The following is a 21,349-nucleotide window of genomic DNA, read 5'->3' as shown; positions in this document are numbered from 1 at the left end:
AAATACATACACATCTATACACTCATAGACTCTCTCACACACACTCACAAATACACACAAGTCTGTGTGTGTGTTTGTGTGTGAGAATGAGTATATAGACGTGTGTGTGTGTGTGCGTCCTGCATGTTTCCTTCCATGGAAAACTTAACAATAAAACATAACAGAATGAAATAAAACAAATCTTTAATGAGATGTTCCGCATTAATCAACTTTTTTCAGGTGTTTTGTTTATATTGTGGGCTCGTCCGCTTGCCTGTACATCAGTATATATATATGAATAATGTGCACAGTAGATGTCGTCTGTATATCGAGCATTCTCAAGGCGTCGTGTCACATGATGTGTTCAGATTATCACACTGGCAGCTCTTCTGCTGATCTCTGCATTTATCTGTTTACTCAACACCAGCACAATATTGAAGGCCTTGCATTGATTATGTGTGTTTTTTCCTTTCTCTAACACACACACACACACACACACACACACACACACACACACACACACACTCTTAAACTGCTGGAAGGAAACATCTGCGTGTCTCAGATCTCTCCGAGAGAAACTGAGGATTTATTCTGTCTGAAGCATTTGGGTTTTATGTGCCAATGCTGTTAGGAGTGTAAATATTTACTGTATTAGTCGGTTTAGAAACTGTGATTCTGCTCACACACACACACACACACACACTTTATACTTTTATTTGGATCGAAAGGACAACACAATAAGAATTCATTCATTTATTTTATTTTCGTCTTAGTCCCTTTATTAATCTGGGGTCGCCACAGTGGAATGAACTGCCAACTTTTCCAGCATGTGTTTTAGACAGCGGATGCCCTTCTAGCTGCAACCCATCACTGGGAAACACCCATACACCAACATTCACACTCACACACTATGGACAATTTAGCTTACCTAGTTCCCCTGTAGCGCATATGTTTAGACTTGAAACCGGAGCACCCGGAGGTAACCCATGCCAACACGGGGAGAACATGCAAACTCCACACAGAAACACCAACTGACCCAGCCGGGACTCGAACCAGCGACCTTCTTGCTGTGAGGCGATTGTGCTACCCCAATAAGAATCCAAATACTTTAAATATTTTTCTTCACATTTTATCTACACACACAAGTCAATACACTCATACTCTTGTACACACATTTTACTCACACACACACACACACACACACACACACACATCTTTACACTATATCACTTTCTCAATACACTAAACACATTAAGCCCTTCACAATCTTCCAGAAAAGCTGATTTGACCTCTGGACAGGAAGTGACCTCATTAATGTTAATTCAGTGACCCAGAGGAAAACAACTATTTCAGCTCAGTCTTCACACATCAGTCAAAACATAAATACTTATAATATCTAAACTGAAATCTCCAGCAGAGCAGATATGTTGCTTCAGCTCGAAGTGTGGCTGTAATAGCAGAACAAAACTGTAATATGTCGTCATCTAGTGGTCATACGATGAAACACACACAACTCTGACCCTCACTAAAATGAACCCTCGTTTAATTATAGTAAAGGTGTCATCTTGTGTGCTTTTATACACATTTTTACTTTTCTTTCTATTACATGCCCTGTGGTGTATTGTAGTACAAAAAATACCACTGTAGAAAACTGCAGTGGTATATTATATTACTATATTACTTTCATTCATTTATGTTCTTTTCCGCTTAGTCCCTTTATTAATCTGGGGTCACCACAGCGGAATGAACTGCCAACTCATCCAGCATATTACGCAGTGGATGCCCTTCCAGCCACAACCCATCACTGGGAAACACCCATACACTCCCATTCGGACAATTTAGCCTACCAAATTCACCTGTACCACATGTCTTTGGACTTGTGGGGGAAACCCACACCAACATGGGGAGAATATGCAATCTCCACACAGAAATATGCCAACTGACCCAGCTGAGGCTCGAACCAGTGACCTTGCTGTGAGGACATATCAATGCACCACCGTGATGCCTATAGTACTCATATTACTATATTAATTATATTATTGTTGGGTTAAAGCAACTACATAATGACAAAACAGATTAGTTCAATAACTGTAAGTTACTATAGTATTTTTTTCATGTACTATAAATAACATATAAATAGGGTCGTTTCTGAAGAATGCTTTTTGCACTGAAAATATATGCTTAGTAAAACCAGTCTGCAGACGTTGTTCTGTTAAGAACATATAAAAAGATATACCTGAGGCTGGTTAGATGGTCTGCCGGCCTAGTTTTAGATGGTTTTTGGCCATTCCAGACTGGTTTCCAGCCATTTCCAGCCTGGTCTTAGCTGGTCAGGCTGGAAGATGACCAGCTAATACCAACTTGACCAGCCCAAAACCAGCTATGTCCAGCTTAAACCAGGCTGCTCAGACTGGTTTTAGCTGGTCATTTTATACAACGGATCAAACATGACAGTTGATGGTTTTACGTTTTCATTACTCTGATGGTTATGGTTATTATTATTACGATGCTACCATTATAACACACCACTGTCTATCTTTTGTAACGAATTTCTAGTGGGAATTCAGTAGAAAATGTTTTACTTCAGACAGTGAATGAATGAACAACTCAATATGAGAGAAAAGTCACCGTCTTTATTATAAACTATGTTCAATTAACTTGAATGCTAATCAAATAAACACACACACACACACGCTAGCAAAACACTCTCATATATCACCTTCACCTACTGTAATTAACGGCATTTCATTTGAATTCAGCGTAACATTTTCAAACTGAATAAAAATAACGACATCAGGCGGCCGCGGGAAGAAAGTAACAGATTTGTGGGAGTGACCAAAACCGAGGAGCGTTTGCTGGCCGTGTTACCTGATTGGCTCGCGTCATAGTGACGGTTGGGTTTAGGGTTGGAGTCATCAAAGGAGCCTCGTTTTGATTGCGTAATTTAGAAACACCCACAAACCCCAAAACTCCCCCAGTTTTTGCTCTGCAGAAGGATTTTAAGAAGACTATTGGAGGCGCTGTGTTGCTGTTCTGTGGAGCTGTAAAACCACCGAGGAAATCAAGAAAACGGAGCCCTCGAGCACACGGCGATTGCTTTATTATTTTAACATTGTGTGTTGGTGTGTTTTAGCTGTATACGTGTTTTGGAAACCTTATTGTCCTCGTGGTATTTCGTTGCTATTTGATAACAATCATAGTAATTGTGTTTTGCTTTTACTACAGTACGTTTCATCCGTAATTATGGTGTGTAGTATACAATATAAGACACTAAGCATGCTCAAGGCTGGCTCACAACAACATACTAACAAAAACACACTGTGTTTCATTTGTTTTCAAATCTACAACACATATAGTGTTTAATGTTTTACTATCCCTGCTGAAAAAACAGCTTTAACCAGCCTAGGCTTGGTTTAAAACCAGCTTGCTTTTATTTGGCTGTTGTCCATTTTCAGCCTGGTTTTGGCTGGTCGTTTCCCAGCCTGACCAGCTAAGACCAGGCTGGAAATGGTCAAAACCCCTCTAAAACCAGGCTGGTCGACCAACTTAGGCTGGTTTAAGCTGTTTTTTTTTCAGCAGGGATATTGCCCATGATGTGGTGTTTGTGTCCAGATGTTGAGCATGGAAGTGCAGATGGACGTGAGCTGCTGTAAATCAGTAGGAACTGATCTGTCCATGCTGGATATTGAGGATTTCATTAGTCAAATCTGTCAGCTGAAGAAAGAGGTGGCGTCGCTGGAGGCCAAGCTGAGAGAAAGAGGAGAGAAACTCCAGCCAGAGGTTTGAGCAGATCTTCATGTCCTGAAGGTGGATTGATGAGCTCTCTGTCAGACGCAGCTGATGTTTCTTGTGTTTTTCAGCGTCAGGATTCACTGTGCGGCGTCAGAGCTCAGAGATCCAGAGACACGCAGAACTCAGAGCTCAGCCTGACTTTACTCTGTTATACTGACGCTCAGGATCATCAGAGCTCTGAGCCAAACGCTGGAGAACAGCAGACCACCCTGAAGATGTGCTCTGTAGGAGAGGAGGACTGCAGGAACCTGATCCAGAGCACAGAAAACACCACAGAAGATGAAGATCAGAGAGAGCAGGAGGAGGATGATGGTGATAATAATGATGATGAAGATAGAAAAGATGATGAGCAAACACCAATGATGTGCTATGATGAACTGGAGAAATACCTTAACCTGATCCAGATCAAAGAAGAAGAAAATACTGCAGACGAAAAACCTGATGATGATGATGAAGATCGTAACAAGGATGTGGATGATGATGACTTTGTTCCTCCAGGTATGTCACACATAAGGCTGGATGATATTATATATTGCGATATGACTACAGTTTCACTTGAAGAGCTCTGCTTGGAAAGAATTCATTAACTTAGATTAATTATGATGCTTCTGTACAGGAGAATCATGTAATAGACTAAAATAATCAAAATAAAAGAGTGAATAAATTCAATAGAGCAAAGATAAAAGTTAAATTTACAGCACTTTACGCTTTTCTGGTGAGTCTAAGCATATTCAGATACAAAAATTGAATAATCAAATTTATTCAAAGCGGACTGAATGGTTGATTCTGATTGGCTGATGAATATCTTAAGGCTTGTCGTTATTTTCAGATAATTGCAAAGCTAAAGTTGTAATTGGAAAATATTGTGCAGTATAAGTTTCATAATAATCAGAATAATTGATGTTGAATTATTAGAAAATAATGGACATAAGTGGAATACTTGAATCTGGTTTGCTGAATTATCACAAGTATAAGGTGCATAAGTGGAAGAATTGACTAGTCTATTGAAATATTAGAAAATAATGTAGAGTATAAGTGAAATAATTGACTGGTCTGTTATATTATTAGTAATTAATGCTCGTTGTCAGCAGTATCAGTGGAATAATTGAGTGGTTTGTTGATTTATTATAAAATAATGCACAGTATTTTAAGTGTAAGATGAATAATTGACTTTGGTCTGTGGAATTTTTTGAAAATATTGCACAGTACGAGTAGTATAAGCAGAATATTGATTCCAGTCCATCGAAATATCAGAAATTATACAGTCCGTTATTGTCTAATAATTCAACAGCCCTATGTCAATTATTTATTTACTTAAATCACAAACCTCTGCAATTTAATAACCACATTAGAATGTTAAATGTCAGTCTTTACTGATTGTTTGTTTACTGATGTGACATAAAAACACATTTTATGTCCATTTTAGGTTTTGCTGCTGATCCACATGTGATGGAGAAATGCCCTCTACATCTAAACAGCAACCCACAGGGAAGAGTTCCTCTGGAAAAACTCATAAGCCAAAGAAATATCACTGTGATCAATGCGGGAAGTTTTTTAGATCGCCGTCTAAACTGATGATTCACACTAGGGCGCACACTGGCGAGAAACCGTTCCAGTGCAACCAGTGCGACAAGCGTTTCGGTACAAAGTATAATCTGTTGCGTCATGTGAAAAAACACACTTACAAAACTGATGATGTAGAAAGACCATATCAGTGTTCACACTGTCCAGAAATGTTTGTCGAATCATATCTCTGTAAAGCTCATGAGAAAATTCACACCGGAGAGAGACCGTATCAGTGTTCGCACTGTGAGAAAGTTTCTGTTCTAAGTCAAACTTGAAAAACCATGAGAGAATTCACACCGGAGAGAAAACCGTATCAGTGTTCGCACTGTCAGAAAAGTTTTCTGTACAACTTCAAACTTGAATCAACACGAGAAAATTCACACCGGAGAGAAACCGCATCAGTGTTCGCAGTGTATAAAAAGTTTCAGTACTAAGATGCAATTGAAAACCCACGAGAGAATTCACACCGGAGAGAAACCGTATCATTGTACGTACTGTCAGAAATGTTTCTTTACTTCGAATGCCTTGAAAGCCCACGAGGGGATTCACACTGGAGACAGTGTGTTTCAGTGTTCGCACTGTCCGAAAATTCTCTATAGTAAGTCTGTCTTAAAAGAACACGAGTGGATGCACACCGGAGAGCGGCCGTATCCGTGTTCGCACTGCGACAAACGTTTCCGAAGTAGGTCACACCGGAGAACCCACGAGAGGATTCACACCGGAGAGAAACCGTACTTGTGTCCTGACTGCGGCAAGAGCTTCATAAGAAGCCTTTCTTTCAGAATTCATCTGAGAGACCATACAGGAGAAAAACCGTATAAATGCTCACACTGCGACCAGTGTTTCACACGACCAGACACTCTTCGGAATCATGAGCGACTTCACACAGGGGAAAAAACCGTACCACTGCTCCATCTGCAGCGAGAGATTCACGTTTCCATGGCTTTTGAAGACCCACAAGAAGAAACACGCTGTCTCAGAATCCTCGTAGATCAATTTTGTTAATTACATTAATGTTGTGTATATAAAAACACCAACTTGCTTTGCTAAATGGGTCTCTGATAGTTAAAAATAAAAAACTCATAAACGCTAAAACAACAATGTCTATCCAGCTTTAATGACTGGTTAGATATGTATTCTGTGTTTGTGATTGCTGTAAATTCACTGATGTTCAGATCAGTGTGTGTCTTTATAGTGAAAGACTTCATTTAAAATTCTTGAATATTTTATAGCTGATCATGGACTATATTCCCCCTTCTGTAAATAAAGTGATGTTTCAGTCATCTTTTGGAAGTTGAGTGCTGTCGTGGTCTTCACACATGTCGCAGTCACATATTTAATTACATTTGTCGTTATCCTGCCAATTATGACTAAAACAAATACTAAACGAACAGATAATGCTGGGTGCCAAAAACAATTGATGGATAAAACAAAATATAGATGCTAATGTAACACCACTTATTGCACTTAAACGTATCTGTCATAGAAATAAACTTGAATAGAAGGATGGATTCGTTGTAAAATGTAAGTTTAATAGTGTTTAAGTTTAATAGTGTTTCACATTCCGAACAAAACCGGCCGCCGTATTGGAAGTGACACCATGACGCGTCTCGATTTGGTCGGGGTTGAAGGTTCTATGACGTCGAAAAAGTGTGACACACGCAAAGTATTTAAACAAGTGTGTTGTTTTATTCATATTAGATATGTTTCAAGGTTGTTTATGCAGTGTTTGTTTACAAATTAACAACTGTTTACGTTTTCATGGAAAGGACTTCTATTTTGACACTATTTCCGGAGAGTCGTTACCATGGTGAACTGAGCGCGTTTGGATCGTCAGAGGAGCTGCAAAGGAGCAGATGTGACTCTCTGGTGTTTTCATGTATATTATCCTGTTTTATTGGTAAATATGGACAAACTAAAGATATACCATTACAGTGAATGTACTTTTATGATGTGTGGTGTATGTACGAGTGTATGAACTGATTTGAGACGATGAGTACCTGTCATGTGATGCTCGCACTAATGGTAAAAATAATCTGTAAAATATCCTCCAGTGATCATTATATTAGTCTATATTATTGTATTATTTGTTTGAGGCGAAAGCCGTTTGTTTATACGTGTAAAGAGTTAATTTATTGCTTTTAAATGGCTCCGTCAGGCTCACCTCACTCGCGCTTGGCGGTCACATGACCACCCACTCAAAAAGTACTTCGTTTCACATTGGTTTAGGTAACATCAGTGGTGTAAAGTAACAAATCAAAGTACTCAAATTACTGTAATAGAGTAGTTTTTCTCAGGAATTATAATTTACTAAGTAGTTTATAAATGTGTTCTTTCCCTTGAGCAGATGTTTAGTGCAGTATCAGTGCTTTTACTCCTCTACTGTCCTTCAACCTGCATCACTACTGTATTTTTCCTTGTGTATGTGGATTATAAAAGTCAGTCCTGTGATTCCTGTCCTATTAAATCACACATAGAAGGTAAATCACCTCATAATGAAGTACCTGAAGACATGGGCGATTTATAATCGCAGCAAAACTGTTTGGAAGCATTAAACGTGTTCAAGAAGATGTCTAAAATCTACACACATTGACCCAGAGAGTGTTTAAATGCATGTCACTGATGAGAAGATGACGGATGTTTACTGTACGATGACAGAAATGACCTTAAACCCCCAGCAGGCACAAGACATCAACATGACGTCAGATTGACGTTGTACTCCAACATCGTGGGGACGTTGCATCAACGTCCAACCTAAAATCAACCAAATATCAACGTCTAATGATGTTACAGCTTGATGTTATGTGGATGTTACCACTATGATTTCTATCAGATGTTAGATTTTAATTGCTATACCTGATGAATAAATGTCAGTATTTGACGTCAATATGACGCTGGTTTAAGATGTTGGCTTGACTGTGTATTTTGGTCATTTTCGAACAACCTAAAATCAACCAAATATCAACGTAATTATTAGACATCAATATAATGTTGTCCTTAAACGCTGGCTAGACATTGAATTTTGGTCACCTGACATCACGACCTAAATCTAACCTAATATTAACGTCTTATGACATTGTGTTCCTGCTGGGTAATAACTAAACGCACTACAGAATGTTACGTTTACACACATCCACAACTTACATGTAAACACATCAGCTTTTAACAGCGTAATACTCACTACTCGAGTACTTTTGAAAGCTCTACTATTTACTCATACTCTGAGTAATATTCACAACAGATACTTTTACTCTACTGCACTACATTTTTAGTCAAGTAACAGTACTTTAACTTGAGTATGGTTATTCAGTACTCTTTCCACCACTGGGAAACATATTGCTGAGTATAAACATTGTACAGTTGTGTGTACATCTATACAGAATATATTTGCGATTATTAATTGTAAATATTAATGCTGATGTCCATGAGTATTTTAATGACAACTAAAAGTGGAAAAATGAGAAGATGAGAGTGACATAATACAAGTGACAGACAATTAAAGTGAATATTGAACGCTTTAAAAGCAATTGTATTGTTATTTCCTGATGTTGTACATCAAATGAGCAGATCGTCAGATGAGCTGCGAAGGAGCAGATGTGACTAGTGTTCATTCATTAATTTTCCTCAGCATTCGTCCCTTTATTCATAAGGTCTCGCCACAGCGGAATGAACCACCAACTATTCCAGCAAATGTTTTACACAGTGGATACCCTTCCAGCTGCAACCCAGTACTGGGAAACACCCATTCACACTCATACACTACGGACAATTTAGCTTACCTAATTCCCCTAAAGCGCTTGTCTTTAGATGGTGGGGGAAACCGGAGCACCTGGAGGAAACCCACGCCAACACAGAACATGCAAACTCCACACAGAAACACCAACTGACCCAGCCGGGACTCGAACCAGCAACCTTGCTGTGAGGCCACAGTGCTAATCACTGAGCCACCTTGTCGCCCTGACTCTCTGGTGTTTTTCTTCATGTTATCCTGCTTTACAGGAACAGTCTGCTGGGTCTCCGAAGGCGGCGCCTGCAACAAAGGCATCCATATGAATATACTCAACTCTACTGTCTTCTAGTGTACACACATTAATGAATACCCTTCTCCTTTTTACAGTGTAATGTTGTATTCTTTGTATTCTTTTTTCTTGTGGTTTGATTGTTAAATGTTCAGCATATAAAATAAATACATAACTGTTGTCTGCCCTAAGTTCGCAGTTAAAGTGGATGAAGAAAGTTCCATGCAGAAAGCAGAGGGGATCCTCTAAATATATATGAAGCATTTTCCACCCTTGTCACTATGACATCAGTGCTGATTGTCCAACTTGAAAGGTGGAACAAAACAACATTTCAGAAATGTAATCAAGTTATTGGATGTGAGAGAAGACGACCCCCCCCCACCCCCCAAAAATAGCGCCGAGTGCGTCGCTCGTGCGTCAGGAGGCGCTGTTGTGACTGTCTCTCCAGTCCAGCGCGAAAACCACTGAAGAAATGCAGACGGTGAGTGTTGCTCAGTGAAGTTATTAATGTGATTTATATGTTCATCTGCTTATGTTTCTTCCTCCAGTGTTTAAATGTGCTCAGATGAAGCGTTCGTTCTTACATGTTTAAGCAGTAGCCGTGTTTAGACACGGTATTTGTAATAACACGTTATCCAGGCAGCAAACGTGCGTCTGGAACACGTCGGCCCACAATGTTTGTGCATTCAGGGCATACTCATTCATTCATTTTCCTTTGCTTAGTTCCTTTATTCATTAGGGGTCGCCGCAGCGGAATGAATCGCCAACTTGTCCAGCATATGTTTTACACAGCGGATGCCCTTCCAGCTACTGGGAAACACCCATACACACTCATTCACACACTCATTCACTACGGCCAGTTTAGTTTATCAGTTCCCCTATAGCGCATGTGTTTGGACTGTGGGGGATACCGGAGGAAACCCACGCCAACACGGGGAGAACATGCAAACTCCACACAGAAACACTCGAACCAGCGACCTCCTTGCTGTGTGGTTACAGTGCTAACCACTGAGCCACAGTGTCGCTTTTAGGGCATAGTAACAGTTCAGTTTCTGTTATTTCGGTATGTAACACTTATTTATTTATATATGATCAGCTCTATGCATCTTGCCATGAAAATAAAATGTGTGTTTTCACCAAAATAGTGAAACTCTTAGTGTTTTTGTGTGGGCTTGTGTTTTACAGTCCTGTAAAAATACTCAAATGTCTGTCAATGTTTTCAAACAATTATATTTGATTTGCTAAAGTCACACAATTTCACATCTGTCACATCCATAACCAAGCCTTTTCCCTGATAAATGCGAAAATATAAAATGAAATAAGGTCAATCATTTTTGATGTGTATATAAAGCCAACTTTTATTCTTTTACTGAGCATCATTTCTTTTCAGATGCAGTTTAATTCACAGAATTTCCATAAAATATGTTATATACAGTAAACTCGCAAACTTTTTTGGTCACATCCATAACACATATTTATTTTCTCCATTTAAAATATTAAAAATGTTTACAGATTGATTTTTTTCTGATCCCATAACTCGTTGTTTTGAAAAATATAAACAGATATTTCAATATAATATTAATAAACAGTTTCTCTGTGAATTTATGTTTTGAGATGGAATTGAAACGCTGGAGTCTGATAATGTCATCTTTTATAAAGTCTGTATAATATTCCTGCTCTGTGTTTGAATTAATACTCAATTTGCACACACTGAAATATAATTTATTTCTGAGTATTCCCCAAAATATAATGTAATTTTCTTTAATGTATAAGTTGTGCTGCGGTTCATTCCGCTGTGGCGACCCCAGATTAATAAAGGAACTAAGGCGAAAAGAAAATTAGATTAGTTGTGTGTAATAAATAAATGTAAATAAAAAATCGTGCACATACATTAGGATCGGCATTACAGAAAATGTTGGCGTTTTTAAAACCTTGACTTTTCCAAACTGCGGTAGACCTTGAAAACGGTTATCGTCCCATGCCTAGTTGTGTGTAGTTCTGTTCTTGTTCAGTAAGTGATGAGTTCAGTTTGTGGTTTATTAAAGTGTGTTTTGCTCATGTTGAAGTGTTTGTGTTCAGACTATATAATGTATAAGGTGTAGTTCACCAAAAAAGAAAAATTCCTCACCATTTACTTACACTCACGTGGTTTTAAAAACAAAATAAATAAATGTAAAATGCAATAACGCATGTTTTTAAATATGTTTGAGCATCTTGGCATTTTTAAAACAGATCAGAGAAGGTTTAAGTGTAAATCAGTGTTCAGTCATGATGAATTCAGCTTGGAGATTTAAAACCGTTCAACAGATTAATAAGCGTTCAACACACTAACAAAATCATGCTGTGTTTGAGTCATTTATAAATGTACAACACACGTAATATTTAATGTGTTTGACTGTTTGTGTCCAGATGTTGAGCGTGGAAGTGCAGATGGACGTGAGCTGCTGTAAATCAGTAGGAACTGATCTGTCCATGCTGGATATTGAGGATTTCATTAGTCAAATCTGTCAGCTGAAGAAAGAGGTGGCGTCGCTGGAGGCCAAGCTGAGAGAAAGAGGAGAGAAACTCCAGCCAGAGGTTTGAGCAGATCTTCATATTGCTCGATCTCAGTGCCGCATTTGATACTGTCGATCACAGCATACTTCTGGATAGGCTGGAAAGCTGGGTTGGGCTGTCTGGGACGGTCCTCAAATGGTTCAGATCTTACCTTTAAGGGAGAGGTTACTATGTCAGTATAGGTGACCATAGGTCGAGGTGGACACCCAAGACGTGGAGTCCCACAAGGCTCGATTCTGGCACCTCTCCTGTTCAACCTTTATATGCTCCCTCTGAGACAAATACTGAGAAAGAACCAAGTCTCCTACCACAGCTATGCTGATGACACTCAGATCTACCTAGCCTTACTGCCTAATGACTACAGCCCCATTGACACCCTCTGCCAATGCATTGATGAAATTAACAATTGGATGTGCCAACTTTCTTCAGTTAAACAAAGAGAAAACTGAAGTGATTGCGTTTGGGAACAGAGATGAGCTTCTCAAGGTGAATGCGTACCTTGGCTCTAAGGGTCAAACAACAAAAAATAAGGTCAAGAATCTTGGTGTGACTCTGGAGTCAGATCTGAGTTTTAATAGTCATATCAAAGCAGTTAGTAAATCAGCACACTATCATCTCAAAAACATTGCAGGAATTAGATGCTTTGTTTCCAGTGAAGACTTAGAAACTTGTTCATGCTTTTATCAGCAGCAGGGTGGATTACTGTAACGGCCTCCTCACTGGCTTTCCCAAAAACACAGTCAGACAGTTACAGCTCATCCAGAACGCTGCGGCCAGAATTCTGACCAGAACCAGGAAATCAGAGCACATCACACCTGTCCTCAGGTCTCTACACTGGCTCCCAGTTACATTCAGAATAGATTTTAAAGTATTATTACTGGTCTATAAATCACTAAATGTCCTAGGAGCTCAATACATTACAGATATGCTCACTGAAGACGAACAGATCACTCAGATCTTTAGGATCACATAAGCTAGAAACTCCAATCCACTCAAAGCAGCTACTAACAGCGCCCCCTGCTGCTGGAATCAGCTTCCAGTAATGATCAGATGTGCTCCAACATTAGGCACGTTCAAATCAAGACTGAACACACATCTGTTTAGCTGTGCCTTTACTGGATGAGCACTGTGCTACGGCCAACAGATCACACTATGTTTTTCTTTTTTTTATTCTCTTATAACCTATTTTAACACATTTTAATCTGTTTTAATCACTTTTATTATTTGTTTTTATGTTCTTGTCTCTTTTATTCTTGTTTATGTAAAGCACTTTCAATTGTCACTGTGTATGAAATGTGCTAAAGAAGTAAACTTGCCTTGCCTTCATGTGCTGAAGGTGGATTGATGAGCTCTCTGTCAGACGCAGCTGATGTTTCTTGTGTGTTTCAGCGTCAGGATTCGCTGTGCGGTGTCAGAGCTCAGAGATCCAGAGACTCGCAGAACTCAGAGCTCAGCCTGACTTTACTCTGTTATACTGACGCTCAGGATCATCAGAGCTCTGAGCCAAACGCTGGAGAACAGCAGACCACACTGAAGATGTGCTCCGTCAGACTGGAGGACTGCAGGAACCTGATCCAGAGCACAGAAAACACCACAAAAGAAGATCAGGAGGATGATGATGGTGATTATGATGAAGATAGAAAAGATGATGTTGGAGCACAGCAGATGCCGATGAAGATGTGTTCTGTTAAACTGGAGGACTGCGTTAACCTGATCCAGATCAAACAAGAAGAAAACACTGCAGAAGAAAAACCTGATGATGATTACCGTGATGATGACGACGACGATGATGATGATGACGATGATGATGATGATGATGATGATTGTAAGAAGGATGTGGATGATGATGACGATGATGATCCTGATGATGATGATGATGATGATGACTTTGTTCCTCCAGGTATGTCACACATAAGGCTGGATGATATTATTTCAAGAGTTCACACTTAGCTGATGATTCATTATAAGCTTGTTTGGCATGCTGTCCCGGGAGAGAGCCCTGAGCTCATAAGATCCTCGAGCCCGGGGCTCCCTCCCGTTTGCAAGGCGAGAAGGGAGTTTGAGCTCAGGTAGATCTGGAGAACTCCCCCGCTGTAATAACCAATGAACAGCCAGTGATTGCTCTTGAGAGATAACCATTTACTAGGAGCATGTCTATAGTGCCGGTTTGGATTAGTCAATTAACTTATGTTGTATGTTTTTGGATGGTGGGAGGAAACCGGGGAACCCGGGGGAAACCCACGTGAGCACGGGGAGAAAATGCAAACTCCGCACAGAAATGTCTGCTGGTTTGGTAAAGCCTAGAACCAGAGACATTCTTGCTGTGAGGCAACAGTGCCAAGCACTGGGCCACCGTGTTACCCATCTAGGAAGAAGGAGGAGTAGGGGTGGATGGGGGATTCTTCAAAACGAAGATAGCGGTGGTACGTAACCCAGGGTATTTGTAGTAGCTTAGGAGTCGTCTGATTGGTGCATTGAGAATTGGATAATGCGGATCCAGCCGCTAGCAATCATAAGCACGTGATCATCTCGAAATTTGTTTATAACTAAACTTCACATATTGAGATATGACTACAGTTTCACTTGAAGAGCTCTGCTTGGAAAGAATTCATTAACTTCGATTAATTATGATGCGTCTGTACAGGAGAATCATGTAATAGACTAAAATAATCAAACTAAAAGAGCAGATAAATCCAATAGAGCAAAGATAAAAGTGAAATTTACTGCACTTTACGCTTTTAGTCTAAGCATATTCGGATACAAAAATTGAATAATCAAATTTATTCTACGACGCTGCTCAATGGTTGACTCTGATTGGCTGATGAATATCTTAAGATGTATCGTTATTTTAAAGAGCCCCTATTTTGCATTAAAAAAGCTTATATTTTAGTTTTGGGGGTCTCCAACAACATGCTGATATGAGTGCAAGGTCAAAAAACACTTTCATTGTCTTATAATCTGCATTTATTTATACCTAATCATACCAACCACTCACATATGATTCGTTCAGCTATTCATTTGTTTCCAAACCCCTCCTTAGTGCGAGGCTAATCTGCGCTGATTGGTCCGATGATACCATCTGTTGTGATTGGTTGCCTGCGTTCAGCGCAAGACAGAAAAGAAACGCCCATCATGGCTACAGTATGATGTAGCAGAGAGTATGTGAGAGCCCAATGCAGGAATGCATAAAGTAATGCAGTTAAACACCAGCATATACTCTACTCTTAAACCCCAAGTAATACACATTCAGTATTGATACACACAGTGGCAAAAGTTGAACTATTTTGAAAACTCGCCGTGCGTGTGAGGAACAGCTGATGGTGGCCATAGCAGAGGCAAACAGCAGAGGATCACGAATTCGGAAATGCTTTTAAATCAGTAAAGGAGGAAGCACAATATGTGAACAGACCCATATAGATTTAACCTAAGAGATACAGTACAAGCACTGATCTATAATAGATACGTGATTTCAAGCCACTTAACACACAATTAAACACATATTTTACAAACTACACAAAACGAGGCAACAATTTCTATGACACTTACATGTTCTGATCTGGAGTAAGAAGAAACTGGTCCATTTGAACTCTAACAGTTACCGACAAAGTCCCACAGTCTCTGCTGCTTCTTCAATAGCAAACGGCCAGCGAATCCCGCGCTGCAGTGTAGGATATTGTATCAATCCTCAGTAAAATGACAGGAACACACTCAGCACACGGTCGGCTATACTGTGTTATTGTTGTGAAAATGAACTTGAATCTTTTATTCCCCTCAGCCGAATCTCCATCTGTCAGTGATCGTCATCTTCAGTCATGATCAGTCCCGTGATCCACTGCGCCTCTGCTAGTGTCAGAAGTGAAAGCTCATTCACATTTTACCCGAACTGGAACTACATATTTGGTGATGTACTGAATCGACGTCGATGTGATCAAACAAAAGAACCAAACCCAACTCGATTCGTTTATTCGACTCTTAAGTCGACTATTTCGCTAAAGAATCAATAGTTTTAAACATGCTGCATTTTCAGATTTAACCCTCAGCTGGATGTTTTCATTCACAGTGCTGTGTTACACACTAATGAAGATCATTTTCAAAAACACACAATAGGAGCTCTTTAAGCTATTTAAGTTTCAATTGGAAAATAATGCGCAGTATAAGTTTCATAATCAGAATAATTGACTCCTGTATGTTGAATTATTAGAAAATTGTGCACATTGTAGGTCTGTTATATTATTAGAAATGAATGCACAATGTAGGTAGTATAAGTTGAATAATTGACTCCGGTTTGTTAAAGTATTACAAATTAAATCAATTCAATTTATGTTTATTTCTCTAGCGCTTTTACAATGTAGATTGTGCCAAAAGCAGCTGAACATAAAAGTTCTAGTAAACTGAAGCTGTGTCAGTCCAGTTTTCAGAGTTTAAGTTCAGTTTAGTTCAGTTCAGTGCGGTTTAATATTCACTGCTGAAAGTCCAAACACTGAAGAGCAAATCCATCCATGTGCAGCTCCACAAGTCCCAAAATAATGCACAGTATAAGTGGCATGAGTGGAATAATTAACTCTGGTCCATTAAAGTATTTAAAAATAATGCACAGTATGAGTAGTATAAGCAGAATAATTGAAATATCAAACGTTATATAGTTATACAGTGCCTTATTCTTTAATAATTCAACAGTCCGATGTCAATTATTCCTTACTTAAGTCACAAACTTCTGCAATTTAATAACCACATTGGAACATGTTTAAATGTCAGTCTTTACTGATTGTTTGTTTACTGAAGTGACATAAAAACACGTTTTATGTCCATTTTAGGTTTTGCTGCTGATCCACAATGTGATGGAGAAATGCCCTCTACATCTAAACAGCAACCCACAGGGAAGAGTTCCTCTGGAAAAACTCATAAGCCAAAGAATTATCACTGCGATCAATGTGGGAAGAGTTTTAGATCGCCGTCTACACTGACGATTCACCTGAGGGCGCACACTGGCGAGAAACCGTTCCAGTGCAACCAGTGTGACAAGCGTTTCGGTACAAAGTATTATCTGTTGCGTCATATGATAAAACACACTGACGAAACAGACAACGTAGAGAGACCATATCAGTGTTCACACTGTCAGAAATGTTTCTTTGAGTTATATCTCTGTAAAGCTCATGAAAAAATTCACACCGGAGAGAGGCCGTATCAGTGTTCGCACTGTCAGAAAAGTTTCCGAACTAGGATGAACTTGAAAAACCATGAGAAAATTCACACCGGAGAGATTAAGTGTTCGTACTGTAACAAATGTTTTGGTACTAAGGCGCACATGAAAACCCACGAGAGAATTCACACTGGAGAGAAACCGTATCAGTGTTCGCACTGTCAGAAATGTTTCCATGATAAGTCAAACTTGTGTCAACATGAGAGAAATCACACCAGGGATAAACCGTATCAGTGTACTTTGAATGCCTCGAAAACCCACAAGACAATTCACGCCAAGGAATTCCACAAGGAAATTAACACTGACGTATTAAACGCCAGATATCAGCGACAGACATTTCAGTGTTCGCACTGTCCGAAAATTCTCATTAGTAAGTCTTCTTTGAAAGAACACGAGTGGATGCACACCGGAGAGCGTCCGTATCAGTGTTCACACTGTGACAAACGTTTCCGAAATACGTCACACCGGAAAAGACACGAGAGAGTTCACACCGGAGAGAAACCGTACTTGTGTCCCGACTGCGGCAAGAGCTTCATGAGATGCCTTTCTTTCAGAATTCACCAGAGAGTCCATACAGGGGAAAGACCGTATAAATGTAGTTATTGTGGGAAGGGTTTTGTTAAGTCGAGTGATTTGAAAATTCACCAAAGAACGCATACAGGAGAAAAAACGTATAAATGTTCACACTGCGACAAGTGTTTCCCCCGACCAGAGACCCTGCGGAATCATGAGCGACGTCACACAGGGGAAAAACCGTACCACTGCTCCATCTGCAGCGAGAGATTCAGTTTTCGATGGCTTTTGATTACACACAAGAAGAAACACGCCGTCTCAGAATCCTCGTAGATCAATTTTGTAATTACATTAATGTTGTGTATATAAAAATACCAATCTGCATTGCTACATGGCTCTGTAATGTGAACTGTAACGAGTGAACTGTTATTTACTGTGATGTTCTGATCAGTGTGTGTTTTTGAATCAAAGACTTGATATTTACACTTCATCAAACCTGACGTTTCGACAAAGTGTTGAGATCCCGAATCACTGCTCCAAAATGTTTCGAAACACCCAGGTCACATGTCTAAAGCGATTCAAGGCATTCCCAGAGCTGGCGACTCTGCTTTTGATTGACAGGGTTGGAAGCAAAACCCCCATCTTCCATAGTCTAATGCAGTGTTTCCCAATCCTGTTCCTTTAGCCACACCAACAGTACACGTTTTCTGCCTCTCCCCTAATCAAACACAACTGAATCCACTCATCAGGACATAAGAAAAGACTCCAGAATCTGAATTACTGGGGATTGGCAAACACTGGCACACCAACAGTACATATTTTGGATGTTTCCCTTATCTGATCCATTACGTTCAGGTTTTTGAGTCTCCTCTTATGTTCTGATGAGTTGATTCAGGTGTGTTTGATTAGGGAGAGGTTAAAAAAAATGTGTACCATTGGCGTGGCTTCAGGAACAGGGTTGGGGAAACACCGGTCTAGGGGACTGAGCGTGGGCATGATGCAACTGTGCTGTGAGTGACACCAATTCAAATCCCTGCTTGAACAAGCATTCAGAAATCGTGACTTACTGTCTTTTATTAAGGTTGATTTTTTTTTTTAATGACCCAAACAACATATAATTATTCACAGAGTTCATTCGGAGGTCAGATGTTGTAAATTACTAGGATTACTTCATCCGGGATTCTAACCAAGTTCATCTGCATGCCAGTCAAGAACACTAACCACTCTACTAAAGCCCTGCTCACACTGTGAGATTTCAGCCACGATTTTGTCATCTAAGACAAGTTTGGCAAATCCTAAAAGGTTCTAGAAATCCTAGGCTAAAATCTGTGATCTTTGATCGTGAGTTTGACGTGTTCACAGACAGCCGCTTAGTGCTCGTTGCGGTTAGATTTATCCTCTGATGAAGTTCTGGCAGTGTCAGAAGATTTCAGACACTTTCCTGCAGTGTGACAACAGCTGAGCGTCAATCCAAGAACCAACAGGAGCTCCAAATCTGATGATGCAATCATTTGTGACAATTTAAATGACCTCGGGGAAATGTCAAAACAGGTTTTTTCTTTCTGGTTTTATTATTGAGACTCGCCGTGTGCAAAATTGCAGCTATAGTTTGTTTACGTTTGCTGTGAGGAATCATTTCAGAATGTGGGATAGAGAAAGTGTCACGCATGGATGACGTCAAACGTTCAGTCTGAACACGTGGATGACGTCAAACGTTTGTCGTTCAGTCTGACTTTATGACAGCTGAGGTCATACAGTGTGACATGGAAGCTATGTTCATGCAGTCTAACATGCTTCAATCGTTCAGGATTATAAAAAATCTCACAGTGTGAGCCGGCCTTAAATCACTTAATGTGTAGTCTAAACCAGTGTTTACCGACCCTGTTCCTGGAGGCACACCAACAGTACATATTTTGGATGTTTCCCTTATCTGTCCCATTAATTCAGCTTTTGGAGTCTGTTCTAATGTGCTGGTGAGTTGATTCAGGTGTGTTTGATTAGGGAGAGGTTGAAAATGTGTACTCTTGGTGTGCCTTCAGGAACAGAGTTAGGAAACACTAGTCTAAACAACATGGGTTTATAATTCCTCAATTCACTGAAGTATTTCTTTGTTGCCGTTGTTTAAGAGCGATACTTTAAAATGACCAATAGATTTCACCATAGAGACACTTTGAAGCCTTGGCATATTGGCTTTGACTGTTTCAGTGTTTCACAAAGCCTCGCTCTAATTCATGATATTTTATTGTTGATCTTGGTCGTTCTTGTAAATAAACTGATGTTTCGGTCATCTTTTTGAAGTTTTGTGCTGTCTTGTTCTTCACACATGTCACAGTCACATATTTAATAACATTTGGTTTCAACCTGCCAATTATGGCTAAAACAAATACTAAACAAACAGATAATGCTAGGTATAGAAAGTATAGAGGTGTAGGCTAAGGTAACAACATTACACTTCCTTAGGCTCAGTTACTGTCAGAAATAGACGTTAGAAGGATTCTCTGTTTAAAAAAAAATCTTTACTTTAGTTAGCTCTGCGGCACAAGCTGGCCACCATCTTGGAAGTGATGTCATGACATGTCTCGATTTAGTCTGGGTTAAACGTTTGACTTTCGAAAAAATAAATGAATACATACATCAAATCTTTCTTTCTGCCCTGAGTTCACGGTTGACCCTTTTCACATTTGGGTGTTTCTCAGTAGAGGAAGTCATAATACTGGGTAAACCTAATAGATATTTACATTAGATGTCGCCTACGCTGTTGTTGCCTATTGGAAGAAATGCGTCAATAGAGCTGCCATTTTAGTACAGAGTAGCCCTCCTTTGAAATGAATGTGGGACCAAGGTACAGGGGAGGACTGTGGCCATCCGGAGTCATAGATGAACATACATCTATGATCAGGAGTTTTCCAAGTGGTCAGTATGCAAATATAGTTTTAAATTACAAAAATTATAATTTTTCATCACTTTTCTACATCGATGTGATTGGGAGTGATGTATTTATTTATATTGTTTGCTGATTTTATTCAACAAAACTAGCATAAGCCTAGTATTTAGTGTGAGTTGGTGCTACTTTGCCTTATGGTCAGTGCAGTATGTGACTGTACCATCAATACTTGTGTAGCACAAAAGTTTGTAACATACAAAAACTAGTCCCAAAATCTTACCTATGAAATGTTCTGCCTTCATGCTTTGTTTTCTTTGTTTGCTCATTACTCCATCCGTACACCGCGTTAAGTCCAGCATCTTCACATTGGCTTTGCGGTTGACTAGTGCGGTTGAATGACATTTGTTCTAGGAGTACAACTGTGGCAACGCTATTGATGCATGCTCTGTATGCAATATCTAGTGTATATGGGTAAACTTTGGCAAAACACAGTGATTGTAAGAGTACAACGAATATATTTTTACAATCCTATTTGCTTAAGTAAAAAAAGAAAAACTCCATGATGGTGTTATCAAGATGTTCAGAAATAGGAAATAAAATAGTGCGAGACCGATAACGGCAGCCAGCCCTACTGAAAAAAAACAGCTTAAACCAGCCTAGGCTGGTTGGCTGGTTTTAGCTGGTCATTTTCCAGCCTGACCAGCTAAGACCAGGCTTGAAATGGCCAAAACCCCTGTAAAACCAGGCTGGTCAACCAGCTAAACCCAGCCTAGGCTGGTTTGAGCTGGATTTTTCAGCAGGAAGAAGAGAATTAACGTCAAATTTACGGTCCCGCCCCTA

The 21,349-nt window shown here is 39.6% G+C and overlaps 1 protein-coding gene across 5 annotated transcripts; it reads left to right on the top strand.

The window, feature by feature from the left end:
• The first annotated feature begins 2,931 nt into the window (after nucleotides 1-2,931).
• LOC130221910 (zinc finger protein 260-like) lies at nucleotides 2,932-18,110 on the top strand. Of its 5 annotated transcripts, none has more exons than XM_056454476.1 (4): nucleotides 2,932-3,225; nucleotides 11,766-11,933; nucleotides 13,302-13,812; nucleotides 16,727-18,110. In XM_056454476.1, exons 1-4 carry the CDS (start codon nucleotides 3,223-3,225, stop codon nucleotides 17,956-17,958), a joined length of 1,914 nt encoding a protein of 637 aa, XP_056310451.1. In that variant the 5' UTR covers nucleotides 2,932-3,222; the 3' UTR covers nucleotides 17,959-18,110. The 5 variants fall into 5 exon arrangements, with proteins under 5 accessions (XP_056310451.1, XP_056310468.1, XP_056310480.1 ...); XM_056454493.1 differs by lacking the exons at nucleotides 11,766-11,933; nucleotides 13,302-13,812 and adding exons at nucleotides 3,592-3,759; nucleotides 3,840-4,269 and having other exon boundaries at nucleotides 2,937-3,225; XM_056454467.1 differs by lacking the exon at nucleotides 2,932-3,225 and adding an exon at nucleotides 9,769-9,837.
• The last annotated feature ends 3,239 nt before the right edge of the window (nucleotides 18,111-21,349 follow it).

This window comes from Danio aesculapii, chromosome 1 (assembly GCF_903798145.1).
Source record: "Danio aesculapii chromosome 1, fDanAes4.1, whole genome shotgun sequence".
Taxonomy (NCBI): Eukaryota; Metazoa; Chordata; class Actinopteri; order Cypriniformes; family Danionidae; genus Danio; species Danio aesculapii.
This window is presented reverse-complemented; position numbering and strand designations above follow the sequence as displayed.